General features: G+C 42.7%; 1 protein-coding gene across 3 annotated transcripts in view; it reads left to right on the forward strand.

Annotated features, from left to right (window-relative positions):
* oca2 (oculocutaneous albinism II) overlaps positions 1-22,148 on the forward strand; it is a 131,228-nt gene that overhangs the window by 18,703 nt on the left and 90,377 nt on the right. For all 3 annotated transcript variants that reach the window (XM_057338256.1, XM_057338257.1, XM_057338258.1), the window contains exons 10-14: positions 5,590-5,661; positions 6,292-6,357; positions 7,564-7,620; positions 8,781-8,905; positions 9,642-9,780. In XM_057338256.1, the coding sequence (XP_057194239.1) occupies positions 5,590-5,661; positions 6,292-6,357; positions 7,564-7,620; positions 8,781-8,905; positions 9,642-9,780 (459 nt within the window). The remainder of the gene's footprint in view (positions 1-5,589; positions 5,662-6,291; positions 6,358-7,563; positions 7,621-8,780; positions 8,906-9,641; positions 9,781-22,148) is intronic.

Genomic DNA, 22,148 nt, shown 5'->3' on the forward strand with positions numbered 1-22,148 from the left:
TAATTTGTGATCATTGAGGTTGAAATATCTAAACAAAAATATATAGATTATTAAAGATTACTTTAAAGAAATAATAGTATATCATAAGTTATTTAGAACTTAAAGATCCAGTGAAATCAAAATGAACGTTTTTTTCCTTGTATTAAAAATAAGTTAGACTTAAGGACGTCAATAAACTGATATGCTCCTACGCGCTGACAAAATTCCCTTTTTGAAGATATAAGCATTCAAAACTGGCACGTGCACTTAAATAAATCTAGAAATTCCATGACATCATTCTACACTTCAGCCTCTCATCAACGTTCTCATCCAATCAAATCCGCTTTAGAATCGGAAGAGTCCAGCCCCTTTCAATAGGAGAGCTGCTGAAGGAGCGCCTCATATCAGCCACTTGTTCGCACATTTATTATGTCCTTCATGGTGAATGTCGCATAATGCACTAGATAGGAGATGGGGGATGATCCAGACAGTGTAAACATTACCATTAAAGGAACAATACGGGGTTTTTAGGAGGATCTATTGACGGAAATGCAATATAATATACAAAACTATGTCTTCAGAGGTGTATAAGACCTTACGTAATGAACCATTATGTTTGTAATACCTTAGAATGAGCTGTTTATATCTACATACAGAGCGGGCCTACATACATTGAATTCGCTGCCATGTTTTGTACAGCAGCCCTAAATGGACAAACAACTCTACAACGTGCGTTTCCTCTTCCTGCGGTATCGTGGTGAAACGGATCGTGGGATGATCCGTGATACGTACAGATCGTGCTCTCCAGTGCGGAACGCATGTGACCCGCGGATTAACTGAAAGTTCATTCATCATTGAGTAAAAGAGTAAAACGCGCTCTCGCTCGCTCTCCAGTTTCAGCTCCAGCGCGCTCTCGCTCTCTCTCTCAAGTAAGTTATCTGGACGAGTACAATATTAAAGCGGTTCCAGATAAACAATGATGCTCAAAACTGCTCCGTCACACAGCTAACATTACAACAACAACATATCTTAGTATTTTAGTATGTTACTCACATACTGATCCGAATCAAAGCAACCTCCTCGGGGGTGATTTTTAGACCATCTTTCTCTCCAACGTCTCTCTCTGCTGGAAAGTATCTCCATAGATATCTGTGAGTATATCTGCTAAAAGCCTTAGTACCGTGGGTCTTAACGCGTCTCTACTGGAAAGTCTTTATAATATTAGCGCAGGTCCTAGCTCCTGCCTGACATTTATCCTTCTTTTTAAACTTAAAATCCACAAACCTTTTATTTTATGTAATACAAAAGTCATAGCTCTTTCTACAGTCTTTCTAATGCCCGCAAAATCTCTTCCCTGAGTCAACATGAGAGCGACTTCTGTTTGTACTGTGGTGGCCACTGTCGTGTTTGGACTGAGCGATTCGTGGCAAATCTATAATACAACGCTAGTGGCCGCTGTTAATCAAGAACTGCGCCTTTAAAGTTGTGAAATGTTACGAGAGTTTCCATGATAAATAAACAAACGAGAGACTCCCGGTAACTTATGGATATGACCCAGCACCCGAAATAATACCAAAACACTTCAAAACAGCCTCAATTATTATCAAACGGTGGATAAAACCTTGAAAAATGATGTATGAGCCCGCCAAATCACAGATATCCCGATTCGCAAGGGATTAAGATCACAGACAACTTGTGCAATTATTACAAATGACTAACGTTACAGGTCCACAGGTAATACTAACTTAATCCCGTGGGCATATCAAGCGATCTCTAACAAAGCAATAGTGACGCATGGTACAAAAATGTTTTATTCACATAGATTGCTGCGCCATTCCTATTGGATTCAATATTGACGGCACAGCACTGCTTTTTAATTTTAGTCTCTCCGCAAATCCAGTGTCGATCTGTGCCTGGTTCACGAAAGGAATCCTCGGAGAAATGAAATGATCAAACGCTCCATGTTTTTCCCACATGAGCTGGAACGTCTTTAAAAATAAACTTTAACCACGCATTCCTAATATTGGAATCCGAAGGAAGGTTATGCAGTGTGACTGTGTTCTTCCACAACCAGGGATGGCACAATATTTAGCTACCTTTAACTGCATGTTTGTTTATTGCTTGCTCGCTCTATCTGGTTCCGCGCCACTTGTGTTACTTCAGTTCTGTCATGCGCGAACCAGTGGGCAGGGCTAGAGAATTAGTCATTGATATTCTTTCTGTGGAGGCGGTGTTCAACCTATCAGATAGGTGCATTCCAGAACCTGCCGTTCGCTGGGCCTGGTGTCAATAACAGTTGTAATCTCAGTAATAAGGGTGTTTTCAGTTCTGACAGTTACATGATGTTCGCGTGAATACGATTCCCTCTTATATAAAAAAAGCTCGGGTTAAAATTGTGGTTTTAATTCATGGCACCTTTAAAGCAAAATTAGAGAGCTTTTGATTATGGTTCCCCCATGTGGTTGATAAGCGCAATTGTCTGTTATCAGTGTCGTAAATACTTTCGCTGTATAAGCTTCCCCGTGGGCAGCGCAATACACATGAATTTGTTGACTAAGCAGAAACCGCTGTTACATCGTGTCACTTCATAAAATACTAAAGCACTCTTTTGGCTCCCTCGGGGTATACTGCTGGGCTATACTAATAGCTCAAACTAGATTCTGAGGTAGCAGCTGGTTGTTAGCCATTAGCATATAGCATGCTAGTGGCTACGGCCCTGTCGCCCGCTTCGGTTAGTACCGGGGGTGATATGGGGATCACTGTGAATGTTAACCCGCCAGCCTCAGGCTCACGGACCGTTCACGCCCCGTCTCGCTCATCTGACCGTCCCTCAACAGGCGGTCCTACCCCATCTTATTCCTCGGCCACGTACTCGGAGGTAAGTGACGAAGATGAGATGTCGATTGCAGCATCGGAGGGCGACCTTCTGGCATCCGACCCCGACGATTCCTCGGAGCTCCCTTCTTCGGGGGGTCGAGCCCAGGAAGAAGCAGACGTTGAGATGTCAACCATGCTCTTCCGGGCCGCCGCTGGATACGCCGCTGGATACGTGGCTGGATACGTGGTATCTGGGGTCTGAGCACGGCTCCAAGCCGCGCCCAGCTCCGGTCCCGTTCTTCCCGGAGGTACATGAGGAGCTCAGTAAGACTTGGAACGCGCCCCTCACAGCCCGTTCCAGTCAGAAAGGCTCTGTCGCCCTTACTTCCCTCGATGGTGGGGCAGCCAGGGGCTATGCCGAGATTCCCCAGGTGGAGCGTGCTGTCGCGGTGCACCTGTGCCCGGTGGGAGTCTAGGCTGAGCCACCTGGAGGGCTCGGCCTAGACTCCCATCCAAGGCGTGTAAGTTTTCGGCATCTCTGGTGTCGAAGGCTTACACTGCCGCGGGCCAGGCTGCCTCCTCCCTCCACACCATGGCCATCCTGCAGGTCCACCAGGCCAAGGCGTTGAAGGAGCTCCACGGGGGTAAGACCGACTCAGCGGTGATGCAGGAACTCCGTACCGCCACCGATCTCGCTCTACGGGCGACTAAGGTGACGGCACAAGAGCACAAGAGAGTACCGGAACTTTTTCCCCACTTCGAGCACTGCCCAAAATGTTTCTTTGATGTACTAAAATGCACTACTTAGGTGCAAAAAAGTTTTTGAAGGAGTACTGCCCCAATTTTGTGCCATTCTTTCTGAAAGTGTATAGTATGTTTTAAGTAAATACTTATACCTTTAGAAGAGCCAGGCCATTTCATGTGAATTGGGCCTTAGCCTATCCGCACTGCACAATACAATGTGACACAAACAGGGATGTACTGTATCTATCGTCGCTACTTATTGTAAACGTATGCATTTTTTAAGTAAGCATTTGTTTTGCTGATCTGGGCATGGCACAGTGGTTTGGATCTAATCCTTAAAACTGACACAGAGCCAGTTCTCTAAAAGAAAACTTTGATAAAAATGTCTCAGATGGTGATGGGTAAAACCCATTTGCCCCGGGAGAGGCCAAAACCCCAAATCTGAGATGTAAAATAGTAAAATATGTATGCATATAAATATTTATATGCTTTGAAGGATTCATGAATAATATATTTAACATTTTTATAGCATATCTTGCAAACATTTGAATAATGGTTGATAGATTATTTCTAAATTCGACTCAGTATTGCTGTAGTTTCTAAGTTGAATTCTTACACAGGCAAATTTTGACATTTCATCTAGATGAATAATGTCTTCCTACTCTATAGGCTCACTGAGAGCATTTTGTTTAGCAAAACAGTACAACATTGTAATTTTGTATGCATACTGTAGCAACAGCACAATGTATATCCATGTTGCAGATTAATTCTGCTTCAAAAGCCATGTTCAACAATTTGTCCTAATGACCTGTTTTAGACTTCCAATCACAACACTACAGCAAGTGTTTCTCCCCCTCGGGAGAGTGTCGGAGTGACACAGATTACTTGCTCCTCCGAAACTGCAGTCATTAGCTGTTATCATGCATGTTTGGTTCTGCGTGTCCCCTCTTCTGCACTTCTGGCTGATTACACCATCATGTAATGACTGATCCGTCGTGCCACCTGACCCTGAGAGGTGCATTGGGCAATGTTTGATTCAGGTCCCAGTCAAGTCTGGAGATGCTGATATGCGACACTGCACTTCAAGGCATTGCTTTTAGTGCGAAGTATGATTGAAGGGCAGAAAGCTGTCTTGCGTAGAACGACATATTTCTTCTTGAGGGAGGGGAATTTGATTATAAAAGTGCACAATATGGTCAGAATGAATGAGGTGGATCAAACAGCAATAAACCAAGTGTCCAATGAGTGAGGTTTATGTTGCATAGCTAGATATTACAAGTGGTGCTCACTGAGCTAAGCATCACTTTTATAGGTGTTTAAATTTATGGATAAGGATTTGTTTAGATGTTTAGGCATATTGAAGTAGAGACCTATAGCCATATCTAGAAAATCTGAATAACAGAGAGACTTGAAGGATCTTTGAGGGCTTCTCTGGGCAACCAACTAACAACTGGCTAGTAACATTCAAGTTTCCACCAAGCAACACAAGGCATTCGTAGTGCTTTTGCAAGGGCAAGCACAACACATTTTCTTAAATAATCTGGTTTAATTCAGGCAATTTACATGGCATTTACACATTTGGCAGATGCTTTTTTCCAAAGCTTTGCATTGCTAACTTATTATTACCATCTGAGACACATTATTGTGGTGCATTTTTTAATGTTTATTGTTTGTATTTTAGATCGTCTTTAAATGATAATAATAGAAATCATAATAACAATTATGCATTTATTATTATTATTAGTAGTAGTAGTAGTATTTAAAGTAAAAAAAAAATTCGGTTATTTATTTTGGTAAATATTATTATTATTATTAGTTATAGTAGTATTAGTAGCATTTTAAGTAAAACAAAAATATTTTTATTTCTGTTATTTATTTTGGTAAATAAAATTATTATTATTATTAGGAAAAACGTTTTGTACTGTATTTAAAATTTGACTTCTTTATTAATAGAAGATCTTTGGTAAATGAATACATTTTGTACTTATTATTATTATTATTAATAATATTATTATCATCACCTTCTTCATTGTTTATCTGTGGTTGCAGATTGTTCACCGCACTTTGGCTGCCATGTTAGGATCCCTTTCTGCTCTGGCTGCACTCGCTTTCATTGGAGACGTAAGTTCAGGTTGATTACATTGTGTTAAGAGTTGCACTCTGGGACTCCATTAATTTTTGAGAAGTCCAATAATGCCGGTTAACTTTTATTAGCCTTAAGTCTGAGAACACAGCAACAATCTTTTCTGTACAGAAGGTTGCATGAATAATATATAATGGCATATTCAGATCCAAATGACAGAGCATGAGAGTTAGAATAGTTTTATATGAAGTTTAAAAAACATCTACATTTGAACAGTTTGCTAAATTAGACAAGGCCGCTTCGCAGAAATAGGATAGCCTCGGTAATTGCGCTGATTTACTGTAATGTGCTGCATTAAACCGTGAATAATTTAAATCTCTGCGGTTCTGTGTATTAGTTATTGTGTTCCAGAAACTGATGATAAGTACATTATTCGAATGTAGTGAAATTAATCAGTGCATTAATGTCCATTTGATAGATGTAGAGCCCTTCATGAAGACCCAGGCCTCTGTAGCCTTAACCATCACTTATTCAAACAAAATTTTTTACTTCATGAACTTTATTTGGTGGTGAATTTAACATTTTTTTATTGTGATAGATGCCATTATTATAACAAAATTTCCAAGCTGCTTTGGAAAGATCTACATCTCATTTTCTCTTTACAACAGAGGCCAAGCTTAATGACTATTGTGGAATGGATCGACTACGAGACTCTTGCTTTCCTGTTTGGAATGGTGAGTACATTGCAAACCTTGTCATGATTCTGCCTCAGCATGTTATGTCTTTCTTGGTCTAGTGGCAGGATCATGGCAGAGTCTCATGTTTTGTGTGGAGAGAGGCATGTTATTGTTGGTTCTGACATAGCATTCGCTCTCTCCGGTCTCGTCTTCGGCCCCGCCCCTCTCGTTTCCTCGTTTAGCTTTCCTTCAGTGTTTTATTCCCGACACCTGTCCCTTGTTCATTATCCTTTGTTAGTCTTCCTATTTAATGCCCTTGTGTTTGCTGTCTTGTGCTGGTTCGTTTTGCTTGTATTCCGTGTATGACGTTTCGTCATTTCTTGCTTTGTGGATTATCCGGTCAAGTCAAGTCTTATTAAGTGTATAGTTATAGTTCATGTCAAGTGCTGTTTTAGTTTAGTCCAGTTTCAGTTAGTCTATGTTCTGTCGAGTCCGAGTTATTATTTCCCCTGTTATTGTTGTTTAGCCCACTCGTGGGTTTTGTTTTGTGTCTTATTGTTAAATAAAGTCCTTGTGTCACCATCTTACTGCCTGTGCTTGGGTTCAGTCGTCCTATCGTGACAATTCCTTAAATAACTCCAAAGCCCTTTTCTCTCAGTAAGTGCGGCAAACTCTAAGGCGTCATGGGAGTAAGTCCTCTTTTGTTATCATTCCCTGTGACATTAGTCCTTATTTTGCACGGCAATGTAACAAATAACGCAAACTGCGACTAGACACATACAAATAAACAAATAAACACACCCTCTCTGTAATAATTTTTCCTCAGCGTCATCCGTTTCAAGAGCTCTGTTTGTTCAGCGGCTGTCTCCATGGAAACAAATACGTTCAATCAGCCCTCGTCGTGAAGACTGCGTGTAGGAGTTTTTGAGGAGAGGCATAAAAGAAAAGCTGAGATTGATTAAAGAAAATGAATCGCATTATCTGTCAATTTAGCCAATCACGGTGAAAGACACTCAGAGCCATTTTACATTAGAAACGTTCACTTTAATAATCCCAGAAACGTTGATGTTTCAATGTATAGATTTTCTGTATTTCAAGGATGTGTGTTTCTGCGTCTGACAGAAGGATGTATGTGGCATGAAATTGAGTGAGACACTGTGTGGTATTTGAGCCACAATGTGATTTTTTTTTCTGACACGTCACAGTGGAAAGCTAAAAATAGAAGCCATGAAATGTCTTATAACCCTCCCTGTTTACCTTCAGATGATACTGGTGGCAATATTCTCTGAGACGGGCTTCTTTGACTACTGTGCAGTGAAGGTGAGTTTTATCACATGTATGCTTGTGATTTGTTTTGCAAGCATGACCACTTATGCACTTTAACATTATATTATTTACATTATATGCTTACAGATACAAATATAATGATATTTAGTCAATGACAAGGGTACCTTGCAAATGAAATATTGATTTAATGCCTTTATTTCACATTATTGCCTGTTTTTGATTTTATGTAATCCCATTATGTTTTAAAGCATTGGGGCAAAGCTATTATTATAACTGTCCTAAAAATCCCTCTCATTCACTCTCAAGCAGATGATGAGATCTCACAAATATTTCATATCTAAAATGAATGGGTTGAATATTAAGTCCCTATATACAGTAGATACAAAAAGAAATTATACAGAAGCAATCTTTGTGAAATGATGCAAAATACACAAATCATAAAGAAGATGGGTGAGACGTAATAAAAGGATCAAAATAAATCTTCTGGTGAGCTCCATGGGATGAATATGTTATTCATTATTTTCTGGGATGCTATCAAAGCCCAATAGGAGCATTAGGATGTGATGAAGATGTTATAACGAATTGCAGATGTATCCTCCAGATGACACAACCTCCCGTCCCATTCATGAATATTTGAAAAGCGTCCGGACAAGGGCATGCCCCAACAGTTAAAATGTTGTCATGGCAACCACCCTCCTGACTTAACATTATCGCAGGACTGCATGAAGTTTGTTGTTCACTTAGTGTGTATAGTTGTGTGGGTGTGTTTTCAGTCTGAGATTGGCGAGATCACAGGTGGGTCAAAACCCCCCAGTGCTGCCATTTGATTAAAATGATTTCAGACAGGCTGATAATGTCTCCATAGCGACAGGTTTTTACAGTCCTGTTTCTGAACATTCTTAGCTCCAAAGTGTGAAACACCAAAACACTGTGGATCTGTGTCAAATTTGAATACCGAATTCCGCATTAAAGCTCACTTCCTCAGAGGACTCTTCTCGGTTCGAGGCGCCGGTAAATCCAACCCTCATTTAGCTGGAGAATTTTTCAAAAACTTGATGGTGTTAATGTTCCCGAACAAAGCTTAATTCATTTTCAGCCCAGTTAGTTTTCAATAATGTACAGTTATGAGTGGAAGATCTAACTTTGTAAAACAGTCATTGGGGGTTTCCTGACGTTGTGTGTTCTCTTTACAGGCATATCAGTTGTCTCGAGGAAGAGTGTGGCCAATGATTTTCATTCTCTGCCTGATTGCGGCCGTTCTGTCAGCTTTCCTTGATAACGTGACCACCACGATGCTCTTCACCCCTGTTACAATCAGGTAATGTCCTCAAACACTCACTCTTTCTGTCTTTAATTTAAGTCAAGCTTCAAGACAGTATCTGCATGGATTAGTGTTTAAAAAAATTGTGTTCAAGTTTACATGAAACGGAAGTAACCATCACATTCTTTTCTGTATTGTGGCATATATCGGAGAGAAACTTCTGAATGATTCTGAATTTCAGAAACTTCTGAAATGAGAGAAAATATAGGGCGGGACTTGATTTCCCACATTGAGAACATATTGGATCGTTGGAAGATGGGCACCGGACTCACCATCGGTGCCCTCGTGGCATTCCTCCTCGTGACCGGAAGTCATGAGAAGTCATTTTGAGGGGGGAGGTCAATGTTTTTGATTAAAGATTATGTGGGCACATGAATATTAAAAAAATAATGAAGTGCAGATAGGTTGGTTATAAACACTAAAATATTCCATAAAAATATGATTTTTCAATTTTTATTTCATGCCGTCTTTAACAGTAATGTACTTTTGTTTCAAAATATTAAAATTAGACATTACTTCATATGTCTTATCATGAGGCATGTGTATCTGACAAATAAAACCTGACTAATAAATGCCCCGCCAATCTTAAATAAGTGTTTTATGTGTTGAAGTGCATTGACATTTCAGCACTTGAAAACTGTATCCTATTATGCACATATTGTAGTCTTTTAGCTGTCCTGCACCCCACACAGTATTTTATAAATGCGTGCTCGAAACTTTTTTTGTGTTTTAGATTGTGTGAGGTGCTTAATTTGGACCCCAGGCACGTCCTGATTGCTGAGGTCATCTTCACTAACATCGGGGGAGCCGCCACTGCTGTTGGAGATCCCCCTAATGTCATCATCGTGTCCAACCAGGATCTGCGTATAAAAGTGCGTCATAATATTTCCATTGCTGTCTCGCATTATGTCATTTACGGGTTGCAGGATGTTATTGTGGAGTTGTCATGTGCCTGCTAAGAGTGTCTCAGGAAACGTGTAATTTATATTAGACAAATTATACATGACTGCACATGAAAACACATTTGTGACCAAGTCTCGTTCTGGCATAGAGTGATAGCCTTGTGCCAAAACACCCTGTCACTCTCTTCTCAAGAGTAAAACCCTACGCCGCCCTGTTTTACACCTCACACTATTAATTATGTAGTGTAGGAATAATTCTTGCCAGCTCATGTAACTCTGCCAAATTTGTCTCTCTTTCTCAATACACACACACACACAGAAAGAGAGAAGTGGAAATCTTTTAATTTCACTAAAAGCAAAACTGTAAACTTATAACAATTATTGTGAAAGCACTCCAAGGCCTACATTACGTTTACATTTATGCATATGGTAGATGATTTTATCAAAAGCGGCTCACAATACATTTAAGGTGTACATTTTGTTCCTCCAAGTATTTCCTGGGAATCGAACCCTTGACCCTGGCATTACTAATGCTATGTTGAATGTTCGTCTACCAGTGTTTTTAATTTCTCTCAGCTAAAGACACAATGAAACAACATCTGATAGATGTGACTGATTACAAAACCTCATGTCCCTATCGTTGGCTTGTACTTTCCTAACTCAATCACAGAGCAGGAGTACAAGAACTTTCTTTATCATCATTTAACCCCAGAGTCCACAATCACTGAGCATTCCATCAAACTCTCACTTACAGAAAACTGCAATATAAAGTTCCGTCCTGGCGACTGGACAAGGTCATGGGCAGGCTGAATAATCTCGTTTATAATGTGACCTGTGTAAAATCTGGTATTTGTTCTGTCTTGTGTTACATTGGCATGATTGAAAAGTTGAGGGTGCTTTTTGTGATAGATCATTAATTTGTGATATATCATTCAGGAAGACACAAAACAGCGTGACCCAGGTTTGTGTAGAACGAAACAAAATTCTGACAGAGATCAGTGTTAAAGGCGCCTGTGGCTTGTACGTTATGTTTGCGTGTGTCAGAGATATTATAGTTTTGTTTTCAATTTTATTGTAGTATAATAATATTTAAAATGAGCTTTTCCAAAACGCTGCGGCCAGGCTTCTGGTTGGGTGTGGTAAATTTGAGCACATCACCCCTAGTCTTAGAGCCTTACATTGGTTACCAGTCCGTCAGAGAATTGTTTTCAAAATTCTCCTGTTTGCACATAAATCCTTGAATAATCTTGCTCCTGTCTACCTCACCCAATTATTCCATATTTACACCCCATCTAGATGTCTATGGTCTGGCGACCAAGCTTTACTGGTTGTCCCCCATGTTAGGCTAAAACAGAGAGGGGAGCGTGCGTTTGCTGTGATGGTCCCTGTCTCTGGAACTCTCTCCCCTTAGAGATTAGAATGGCCCCCTCTGTGTCTGTTTTTAAGACTCTGCTAAAAACCTATTTGTTTTCTTTAGCCTTTTAAGTACTGGACTTGGGTATCTACTTAAAATTTTATTTTGCCTTAAAATTAATTTTAAATGTAAATTTTCCTATGTATGCTTTGCTTGGTGTTCTTCTGTCAAGCATTTTGATCAGTCAAGTGGCTCTTGTAAATGTGCTATACAAATAAAATGAACTTCAACTTTTTATTTATTTGCGTGTCACGTGATTCATGGAGACTTAAAGGCGGGGTGTCCGATTTCTCTTAGCCGTTGTTGATGTTCAAATCACTAAAACAGACACACCCCTATCCCCATCTTTCGCTTTCGTCAGCGCTCGGCTCGACTATATGGAGGACTAAACCTGCAAAAATTATAAATAAATGAATGTATAAATAAATAAATATATAAACGAATAAATGTAATAATATGAAAATAAATAAAGGAATGAATGGTTTGATAAAACAAAATAATTCGTTTTAGCTATTATTGATCTTAGCTTTAACTTTTCTTTTCATTTTTTAAATTGATTTATTATTTTTTGTGTCCATTTTTAATTATTTTTTATTATTATTATTTTTTATTTTTAGATTATTTTATTTATCATTTCCTTTTATTTTTACATTTATTTATTTATACGTTTATTTATTTTTATATTTATTTATTATCGCATGTATTTATTTCCACTTTTATTTATTTATTCTTGAATTTATTCTTACTTTTCTGTGTCTTGTATGATAATTAGATGGGTTGGTCTTGCCTACTATTGGTTCAGCGTAGATTGAAGCGTTTGATCGATTACTCTTGACTTGTTTTGGACTAACGTCACGTCACTCACTGATCGTTTGCTTCGTGTATAACGTTAAGTAACTATGGCGGGCGCACAATTAGCTAGAGAGTTACAGCATTTAGCCAATGAAGTCGATAACCATGCATCAAATGACTATGTGTCATTCAGATTAGATGCATTTATTGATGATTTATTACAGATTGACGGCGAGATAAATGACAAAGTTCTCCCTCGGTTGTTAGCCTCTTTGCAGCACATTCAAAGTCTGTGCGAGTCAGAGGGTGCTATGCTATGGTGGCGTTACAGTTCAACTGGTGAAAATCATAAAGCACAAAATGTAATAAGGTTTAACTACACAGATGAGCTTGTAAACCGAAGTCGCAAGCTAACGCTTTGTCAAAGTGATAGTTATAAGCAGCCTTTCGGTTAGAAAAAGCGTAAAGATTTAATGTAACATGATGTAACATAATGTAAATGAATTGAGACATAGTGAACTTAAGTCACAAGTTAACACGGTAGTAATGAGCATCGTTCTTTCACTACAGGGGCCATCAAATGGAAACCATTCCTTCTAAAAAGACGTGGTTACTAAACGGTACTCGTAAACTACATTCCATAAGAGATAAATAACACAGAGGTCACAAGTTAAAACGGGCATATTCCCTTGATTCATCCAGCTGCATATTGTTGTGTGACATCTTGATATTATTGCAAAGATCCGCAGCAGCTAGCATTGCGAAATAGCTTAGTGTGATTGTTACCGTAGTGACACGCTGCCTCACTTTATTGTATGGGTACGAATCCCGTGTCAAATCGCTTTATTTATTTTTTCACCTCGCTTCAGCCGTTACGGGCGATCATACCAATAATTTGCAATCTTAACAAGAATGTCAAAATCATGTAACAAGAAAGTCTGTGTTTATTAGACATCTTAATATCAAGTCGTCTTGTGCTTTCAGAATCGACGAATCTGCTGAGGTCGTTCATGCACCTCTTTGGCAGAGGACCTGTAACCGGAACTTGGTCACCACCTTAGCACCCCCTGACTCGCACAGATTTTGAAGAACTTTGTCATTTATCTCGCCGTCAATCTGTAATAAATCATCAATAAGTGCATCTAATCTGAATGACACATAGTCATTTGATGCATGGTTATCGACTTCATTGGCTAAATGCTGTAACTCTCTAGCTAATTGTGCGCCCGCCATAGTTACTTAACGTTATACACGAAGCAAACGATCAGTGAGTGACGTGACGTTAGTCCAAAACAAGTCAAGAGTAATCGATCAAACGCTTCAATCTACGCTGAACCAATAGTAGGCAAGACCAACCCATCTAATTATCATACAAGACACAGAAAAGTAAGAATAAATACAAGAATAAATAAATAAAAGTGGAAATAAATACATGCGATAATAAATAAATATAAAAATAAATAAACGTATAAATAAATAAATGTAAAAATAAAAGGAAATGATAAATAAAATAATCTAAAAATAAAAAATAATAATAATTAAAAATAATTAAAAATGGACACAAAAAATAATAAATCAATTTAAAAAATGAAAAGAAAAGTTAAAGCTAAGATCAATAATAGCTAAAACGAATTATTTTGTTTTATCAAACCATTCATTCCTGTATTTATTTTCATATTATTACATTTATTCGTTTATATATTTATTTATTTATACATTCATTTATTTATAATTTTTGCAGGTTTAGTCCTCCATACGACTAATGTCCGTCCTGTGCCCTGTACACATTACTGCTGATTGGCTACAAGGTTGTTTTGATACTCGGCCCTACTTTGTCTAAACAAGCGTAATTCGGAAATCGGTCACCCCGCCTTTAAGATAGTTCCAGGAAGTTATATGTTTTCTCTTTAAATGCTTTATTTCTTACATTTTTTTTATTAATTAAATGACTTACGTCTTTAAATGTGTTAAAAGTTTGTCACAACTGGTCTGTTTTGCTGCAGCTCCGTGCATTACTAGTAAGTAACTTCCGGGAACCATTGAGAGGCTCCATGAACCGCCATTGCTGTGAAAAAACTGTTCCATTGGAGTCAACGGAGTTGACACAACTCTCTCTCTCAATGGCTCTGATTCCAAGGGAATGCATGTACTTGAAACACTTGAATACACCGTAGGTCGCCTTGTATTAAAGCGTCTGCCAAATGCATAAATATAATGAATTATCCTACTTATAGTACTTGTGGAGAGGTGTGTGATTACTTTCCAGCTAATGGACTTGGATTTTATGTTGGGGCTTTTAATTGCATTGAAGGTCATCTTGTCATCAGAGATCCTAGAACCTTGGAGGTGGTTTCTTTTTTACTTAGTACAATAATAGATCACCTATGTAAAACACTTATAACACCTTAGAAACCCACCTTTTAACCATATATAACCTCTTGGAAGTTCATACTGTGGCAGCATTGAAAATGTAAAAAATAAAAGTACAATTAATTACTGTTCTTTTTTACTTATGGCACCCAAATGATGTGTGAACTGGCGTACGTGAGTGTGTTGTGTATGAAGTCAAAGTGTGCTCCAGTAGAAATGCGAAAGTGTCCATCTAAAGTCCTGACTGAGACTAAAAAGATAAAATAGAGGATCCCTTTCTGTCGGTCTCTTGACGTTGTGTCGAGACAGAACAGGGTTTGAAGTTGAGAACCTATCATCTCTGACTTGACTTTTAAAAGGCCAATGAAGTTGGCGAATGGCATGAGCATGCCAGTCTCCACCCCGTACATACGGGAAGATGACAAAGGAAGATGGCGTGCCCCATTCATTCACCTTTTGTTCTTCGGAACCTGCGAGGCTACATGCTGAGCAAATTCATCTTTAACAGCGTAATACTGCTGGATTTACGACGTGAGCAGCGGATCGTCCCCTCTTCTGTGACTTTCCCCTGGGCGTTTCGGCAGAGGAGTCTAAAAAGGCAAATTTCTTTCTCCACAGCGTGTCTCTAGACATGTCTCGCTGCTGTGCTCATGGATGCAGTGGGCTCATCCTGGATGGGGACACACACGACACCTGCATCACATGTTTAGCATGCTGAGGTAGCGTTTGTGGATACTGCCTGCCCGCACTGCGAGCAGATGAGTATCACCACCTCGTTCGGCGCAGCCGTCTGTCTCGGCGAGTGTGATATGGGGATTCCCATGGAGGTTAATCCGTCAGCCACTCGCTCGCGGACCGTTCGTACCCCGTCACGCTCGCTTAACCTGTCCTCACGAGAAGACACAGAGCCCGGCTCGAGTGCGCGATGAGGATGAGCTGTCTGTCGCGGCATCGGAGGGTGATTTGCTGGCATCAGACCTGGACAATTCACTGGACCTCCTGCCTTCGGGTGGTCGAGCCCAGGACGAATCAGACGTGGAGATGTCGGCCATGCTTGCCCGGGCCGCCGCGGGCATCGGGTTGCAGTGCATGGCACTGCCTTCCACTCAACGCTTGCGGCTGGATGCGTGGTATCTGGGCGCTGGACGCGGTGCCATTCTTCCCGGAGGTGCATGAAGAGCTCACGAAGATGTGGAACGTCAGACGGGCTCTGTCACTCTGGCAGCTAGGGGAAATGTCGACCTTCTACCAGGCTGAGCGCGCTGTCGCGGTGCACCTTTGCCCGCAGACGACCGCCACTGACCTCGCTCTCTGCCCCCCAGAAGCGTAAGACCCCGCGGAAGAGAGCATCATCTTCCCGGCAGCAGCCGCAGAGGAAGCAGAAGCGACCCTGACGGGATGAGCCCAGGGGGATTGAGAGCCACTGACCCGGCGTCAGCCATTCCATTGCTGCCGGGTTTGAGCGGGACGATCCCTGCCCCATCCCCTCCTCTGCCGGGCCCTTTTCAGGGCCTGGTGGCCACTGCTTCACAAAAACAGTTTCCTCTCTCTCCCTGGGCTTTTCTCTCCACAGACAGTCGCAGCCTCTCCCCGATATGTCATAAAGACTAACTGCTGTTAAAAGAACGAGTCCTTATTAAACGAAAAAAGTAATAAATCATTTTGGATCTGCGCACCCTGAACAGGCACCTTCACAGGTTACTGTTCAGGATGTTGACGCAGAAGCACATTCTGGCATCTGTCAAACACCAGGATTGGTTCATGGCAATTGACCTGAAGGACGTGTACTTTCTTGTCTCGATTCTCCCTTGGCATCGACCGTTTCTACGGTTTGCTTTCGAGGGTCGGGCATATCAGTACAAGGTCCTGCCCTTTGGTCTGGCCCTGTCCCCGCAAGTCTTTAACAAGTTCGCGGAAGCCACCCTTTCTCCCCTCAGAGAGAGAGGTATTCGGATTCTCAACTATCTCGACGACTGGCTTATCTTGGCTCACTCGCGAGATCTGTTGTGTACTCACAGGGACCTGGTGCTCCGGCACCTAGACCGCTTGGGCCTTCGGGTCAACTGGGACAAGAGCAAGCTCTCCCTGGCGCGGAGCATCTCTTATCTCGGTATGGATCTAGACTCCATGTTACCATGATGGCGCGTCTTACTCCCGAACGCACACAGTCGGCGCTGAACTGCATGACACTGTTCAGGCTGCAGTCAGCGGTCCCCCTGAAACTATTGCAGAGGCTTCTGGGACACATGGCATCCTCGGCAGGGGTTATCCCACTCGGGTTGATGTACAAGCGACTGCTTTAGCACTGGCTACAGAGTCGGGTTCCCTGGAGAGCGTGGCACACCGGCACCAGGCGTATTCCCATCACGCCTCACTGCCGTCGCTCCCTAACCCCTTGGTCATCCATGACCTTTCTATGGACAGGAGTTCCGCTTGGGCAGGTCTCGAGACGCATCGTGGTTATGATGGACGCCTCCCTGCACGGATGGGGTGCTGTGTGCAACAGGCATGCAGTTTCGGGTTGTTGGACGGGCCCCCGCCTGCATTGGCATATCAACTGCCTGGAGTTGTTGGCTGCTTGGCTTGCTCTGAAGAGGTTCCAGCCCCTCATTCAGGACAAGCATGTGCTGGTTCATTCAGACAGCACGACTGCCATAGCGTATATCAATCATCAAGGTGGCATTTGCTCACGGCAGGTGTCACAAATCGCCCGACGCCTCCTCCTGTGGAGTCAGCAGGTGGTGAAGTCTCTGCGGGCCACACACATCCCGGGCGACCTGTACCAGACTGTCGACGTGCTCTCTCGTCAGGTCACGCTTCGCGGAGAGTGGCGACTCCACCCCCACGCAGTCCAGCTAATTTGGCTCCCTGGACACCACCCATTGCCTGCTTTGGTACTCCCTGACCGAGGCTCCCCTCGGCATGGATGCCATAGCACACAGCTGGCTGCGGGACAGGCGCCTTCCCCCCAGTGAGGGTCTGTGCAAGGTCAGAGAAGAGGAGCATCAAGTGCTGTTAGTTGTGCCCTACTGGGCCAACCAGACTTGGTTCTCAGACCTAGTGGCTCTGACGACAACTCTCCCCTGGCCGATTCCCCTGATGAAGGACCTTATTTCTCATGGGGAAGGGCATGGTCTGGCACCCGAAACCAGACCTCTGGAACTTCCACGTCTGGCTCCTGGACGGGACGAGGAGATCCACCAGGGGTTGCTGAGACTATCTCTCAGGCTAGCCCCAGCCACTAGGCGTCTATACGCCTTTAAGTGGTGCCTCTTCTCATCCTGGTGTGTTTCTCGAGGAGAAGACCCGCAGAGATGTGCGATCGGAGTCGTGCTGTCCTTCCTCCAAGAGAGACTTGAAGACAATCTCTTCCCTTCCAAGCTGAAAGTGAATGTAGCCGCTAATGCCGCTCATCACGATCCAGTCAGTGGTAAGTCACTCGGGCAGCATGATTTGGTCATCAGGGTCCTTAGTGGCGCTAGTAGGCTGAATCCACCTCGACCGCGCTCCATACCCTCTTGGGACCTTAACGTGGTCCTTGAGGGCCTCCGAAGGCCCCCGTTCGAGCCCCTCTGAGAAGCCGGTCTCCCTCACCTTACGATGAAGACGGCTCTCCTGGTGGCGGTCAAGTGTCTCTGTGTCCAACGAGTGCCTGGAATTTGGACCGGCTTTTTCTCAAGTGATCCTGAGACCCCGGCCCGGCTACCTGCCCAAGGTTCCCACCACTCCCTTCCGGGACCAGGTGGTGAATCTGCAGCTGCTCCCCATTGGGGAGGAAGACCCAACCCTGTCCGTGTTGTGTCCAGTACGGGCCTTGCGCCTCTACTTGGACTGCACGCAGAGCTTCAGAAGTTCTGAGCAGCTCTTTGTCTGCTTTGGAGGTCAGCAGAAAGGGAGGGCTGTCTCCAGACATAGGTTGGCGCACTGGATCGTGGACGCCATCACTACGGCTTACCGATCTCAAGATCTCCCGTGCCCACTCTACTCAAGGTGTAGCCTCCTCGTGGGCACTGGCTCAGGGCGCCTCTCTGGCAGACATCTGCAGAGCTGTGGGTTGGGCTACGCCCAATACATTTGCACGATTCTACAACCTTCGTGTAGAGCCGGTGTCAGCCCGTGTCCTGCATGGTACCAATAGATAGACTGGCTGCCGGCTAGGCATATGCCTGCGGAAGTGCCTTCTCCCCCTTGGGGGAGTCAGTGTGCTATTCTAGCCTCCCTGCTTCCCCTCTCGGTGAAGCACAGGCATTCCATCCATCACTAAGCACTTCTCCGGCAGGGAGCCGGGCGGAGCGGCTTCCTGCCAGGCCTGGTTTCGGTAGAGTCTCCCTGGTCAGGTGAACTGCTTAATCTGCGCTGGTGCTCCATATGTAGTGACTCCCCCACTTGGGTGGTCCCGTATAATGTTTCCTCACTCTACGGTTCCCCCATTGGTGAACCTGTGACCTCCCCTCGGTGGAACCTCCACCTGCGGTTGTGCACTCCTTAGAGCCTTTTTTCCCATGAGTTCTTCCCATTGGTGGGACCATGCTGGCATCTCCACAGATTACCCCCCTTTGGTGGGGTGTGGTCTCCGTAGCGCGCCCCTTCTCCAAGCGGGGGCAGTGTTTCCCAGTGTCCCTTACGGTATAGAGAACAGAAGGCCTCCGCCCGTACAGCTGATGGTAAGATCCCTCAGACTTCGTTTAGCTCCCCACTGGAAGTTCACGATTCGCATTAGCGCTCACTGGTGACACGCTCACACCTGTCAGTGTCGCTCCGCTAGAGTCTGTGACACGGCGGAAGCGCTGTGGCGTTTCATATAGGGACCCCATTCTGTCTCGACACAACGTCGAGCGACCGACAGAAAGGGAACGTCTCGGTTACGACTGTAACCTTTGTTCCCTGATGGAGGGAACAAGACGTTGTGTCCTTCATGCCACAACACTTTGCCGTCCGCTGCAGCGACCGGGGGACACCTCCCAGGTTCCTCAGCACAAAAGCTGAATGAATGGGGCACACCATCTTCCTTTTATACCCGTATGTACGGGGTGGATACTGGCATGCTCATGCCATTCACCAACTTCATTGGCCTTTTAAAAGTCAAGTCAGAAATGATAGGTTCTCAAGCTCAAACCCCATTCTCTCTCAAAACAACGTCTCGGTCCCTCCATCAGGGAACAAAGGTTACAGTCGTAACTGAGACGTTTTTCATCTCCAGCTCTCGATGCTGATTAAAGATGCTCTTTTTGTATCCCCTCTACCCGCAGCTCTCTCTGGCACACTACCATTGACACAATGATTAAGACACAACCCCGTGTGAGAGAGAGAGCGGAAAGAGGGTGGCTATAAAAGTATAGGAGATCCATCTTTTTCTGACAGTCTATTTAAAAGCTACATGCCAAAAGAACAACTATATGCCTAAAACCTCTATCTATTTGGAGCCATAAATTTCGGTGTCATATAAACACCTTGTCAGCAAAATTGATTTCCAAACCCCATCACACTGTCTGACAGAGATGGATGAATTAGTTTATGAAGCTTATGTTAAATTAAATATGTGACCCTGGATCACAAAACCAGTCTTAAGTAGCACGGGAACATTTTATTAGTTAAAGCCAAAAACACATTGTTTGTGTCAAAATTATCGATTTTTCTAATATGCCAAAAATCATTAGGATATTAAGGATAATAGATTTTTTTGCATCCCCAGATTCCAGAGTTTTAAACTGCTTTATCTCCGTCATATTGTCCTTTCCTAACAACCCATACATCCATAGAAAGCTTAATTAGTCAGCTTTCAGATGATGTAAAAATCTCAACTTTGAAAAATGTACCCATAAGACTGGTTTTGCTGTCCAGGGTCACATATATTTTATTAGAGCGCAGCTTCACGTTTTAAGTTTGAAGAAAGAACGTTTGAGAGGTTGAAGGGTCATGCAAATGGAATAGGATGAATTCTAGTAATATTTCATTTCGAACTGATCTCATGCTTTTACTACAGCGCCAACCCAAAAGAAGTCAAAATGTGATTAAACACGATTATTCGATTCCAAAATAAATGTTTGTTTATATATGTGTGTATATTATGTATAAATGTAAATATGTATTACACATATTTTGTAAGTATGTACATTTACAGTATGTATACTTGTGTGTTTATGAATACACACGGCACACACACATTTATTATATACAAAGATATACAAAGAAGTCATGTTTGTCTGAGGTGGATATCAGTCTTAGAATCAGTCTTACCATTCTTGATCACTTTATTATTATACACCACAAGAACATGTTTGTTTGTTGTGACCGTTTTATACAATAAAATTGAATTATTCTTATTAGCAAGGATAATAAACAGTGGTGAGTGGTGACGTAGACATTTCTCAAGCAGTTCAATATTTTCATTCACAGTTTTTAATTTACTTGTCTTCACGCTCTTCCACCAGCGATGGAAAGGTGCCTGGTTGAAGTGTTGTTTTTTTGAGAGCAGAAAAACACTGTTGGGTTTCAGTTAATTTGTGGCTTGCTAGACTAGAGACATTGTCTTTTCCTGTCAAAGCAGCTGTTGCACAAGATGATGCAATGCTTATCATACTCCAGTTACATTTTTCACATCAAGGTCACTTGCTGCTGGGTATACTATTGACTGTGGGAACTTTCTGAAAAATGCAATATCTGTAAACTCTCGGTGCTGACAGGCCTAAACTGCTGAGGGTGAAACTCAGGAAAAGCACTGAAGCCCGACTGCATTAAATTTACTACTTTATAAACATCATATCGTGCTTCCGTCTGAACACTCTGTAATAAATATGTTCTTGTAGCGGATGCACAGAGGAAGCCGCAACGGTCTGCATGTGTGAAGTGCAGGAAAGATTCATCCGTTCGGTTCCGCAGGGAGAGAGTCCGTCTGTTGTAATAATTGACATGGATGCAGCGGTTCGTGTTATCTCGGCGATACACGGGCCAGATTTGTTTATATTTGAGTGGGCTTCTGTTTGTGTTGACAGCGTACAGATGATGAATGAAGATACAACCTCTCATCCCAATAATTCAATTCAATTCAATTTATTTATATAGCGCTTTTCACAATGTGCATTGTTCCAAAGCAGCTTTACAGGAGCAAATAAGAAAAACAGAAAAACAGAAAAACACAGAAAGGTAAAACACAGCACAGTGCATGGTGTTTATAGACCAAGCAAGATCATTCTAATAAATAATATCTAATAAATAAATAAATAAATGCAGTCTCCCAGTGAGCAAGCCAACACTGCCCTGCTGTGGCGAGGAACACAAACTCCAATGATGAATAATGGAGAAAAAAACCTTGGGAGAAACCAGGCTCAGCGGGGAGGGCCAGATCTCCTTTGACGTGTCATAGCTGCACTCAGTGACCCTGTCCAAAAGCCACCGAGCAAACGTCCACGAAGAACAGGGAGAGCCCACCAACCGCGACCTGGTAAGCCCCACCCGCCGAAACCGTGGAGGTCCAACCAGGTCCCATTCCGCGATCGACACCAGACAACAGAGGAACAACCAGGGAAAAATAGTAATGGCATAATGTAATTTAATTCCTCCGTTGTCCGACATCGACCACAAAACAAGACCAAACCAGACCCACACAGCCCCAACAAATGAAACCCCCCATACCACAACCAACAAGCCCCCCCACTCCCTACAAATACCCACCTAGCAACCTCCAATCAAAGTCACTGAGTGCAGCTATAACTTCAAACTGCTGTCATGTGATGTAAGTTTAGCATTAAATACCAAGTATTGT

This window comes from Triplophysa rosa, linkage group LG7, assembly GCF_024868665.1.
Source record: "Triplophysa rosa linkage group LG7, Trosa_1v2, whole genome shotgun sequence".
NCBI classification, from domain to species: Eukaryota; Metazoa; Chordata; class Actinopteri; order Cypriniformes; family Nemacheilidae; genus Triplophysa; species Triplophysa rosa.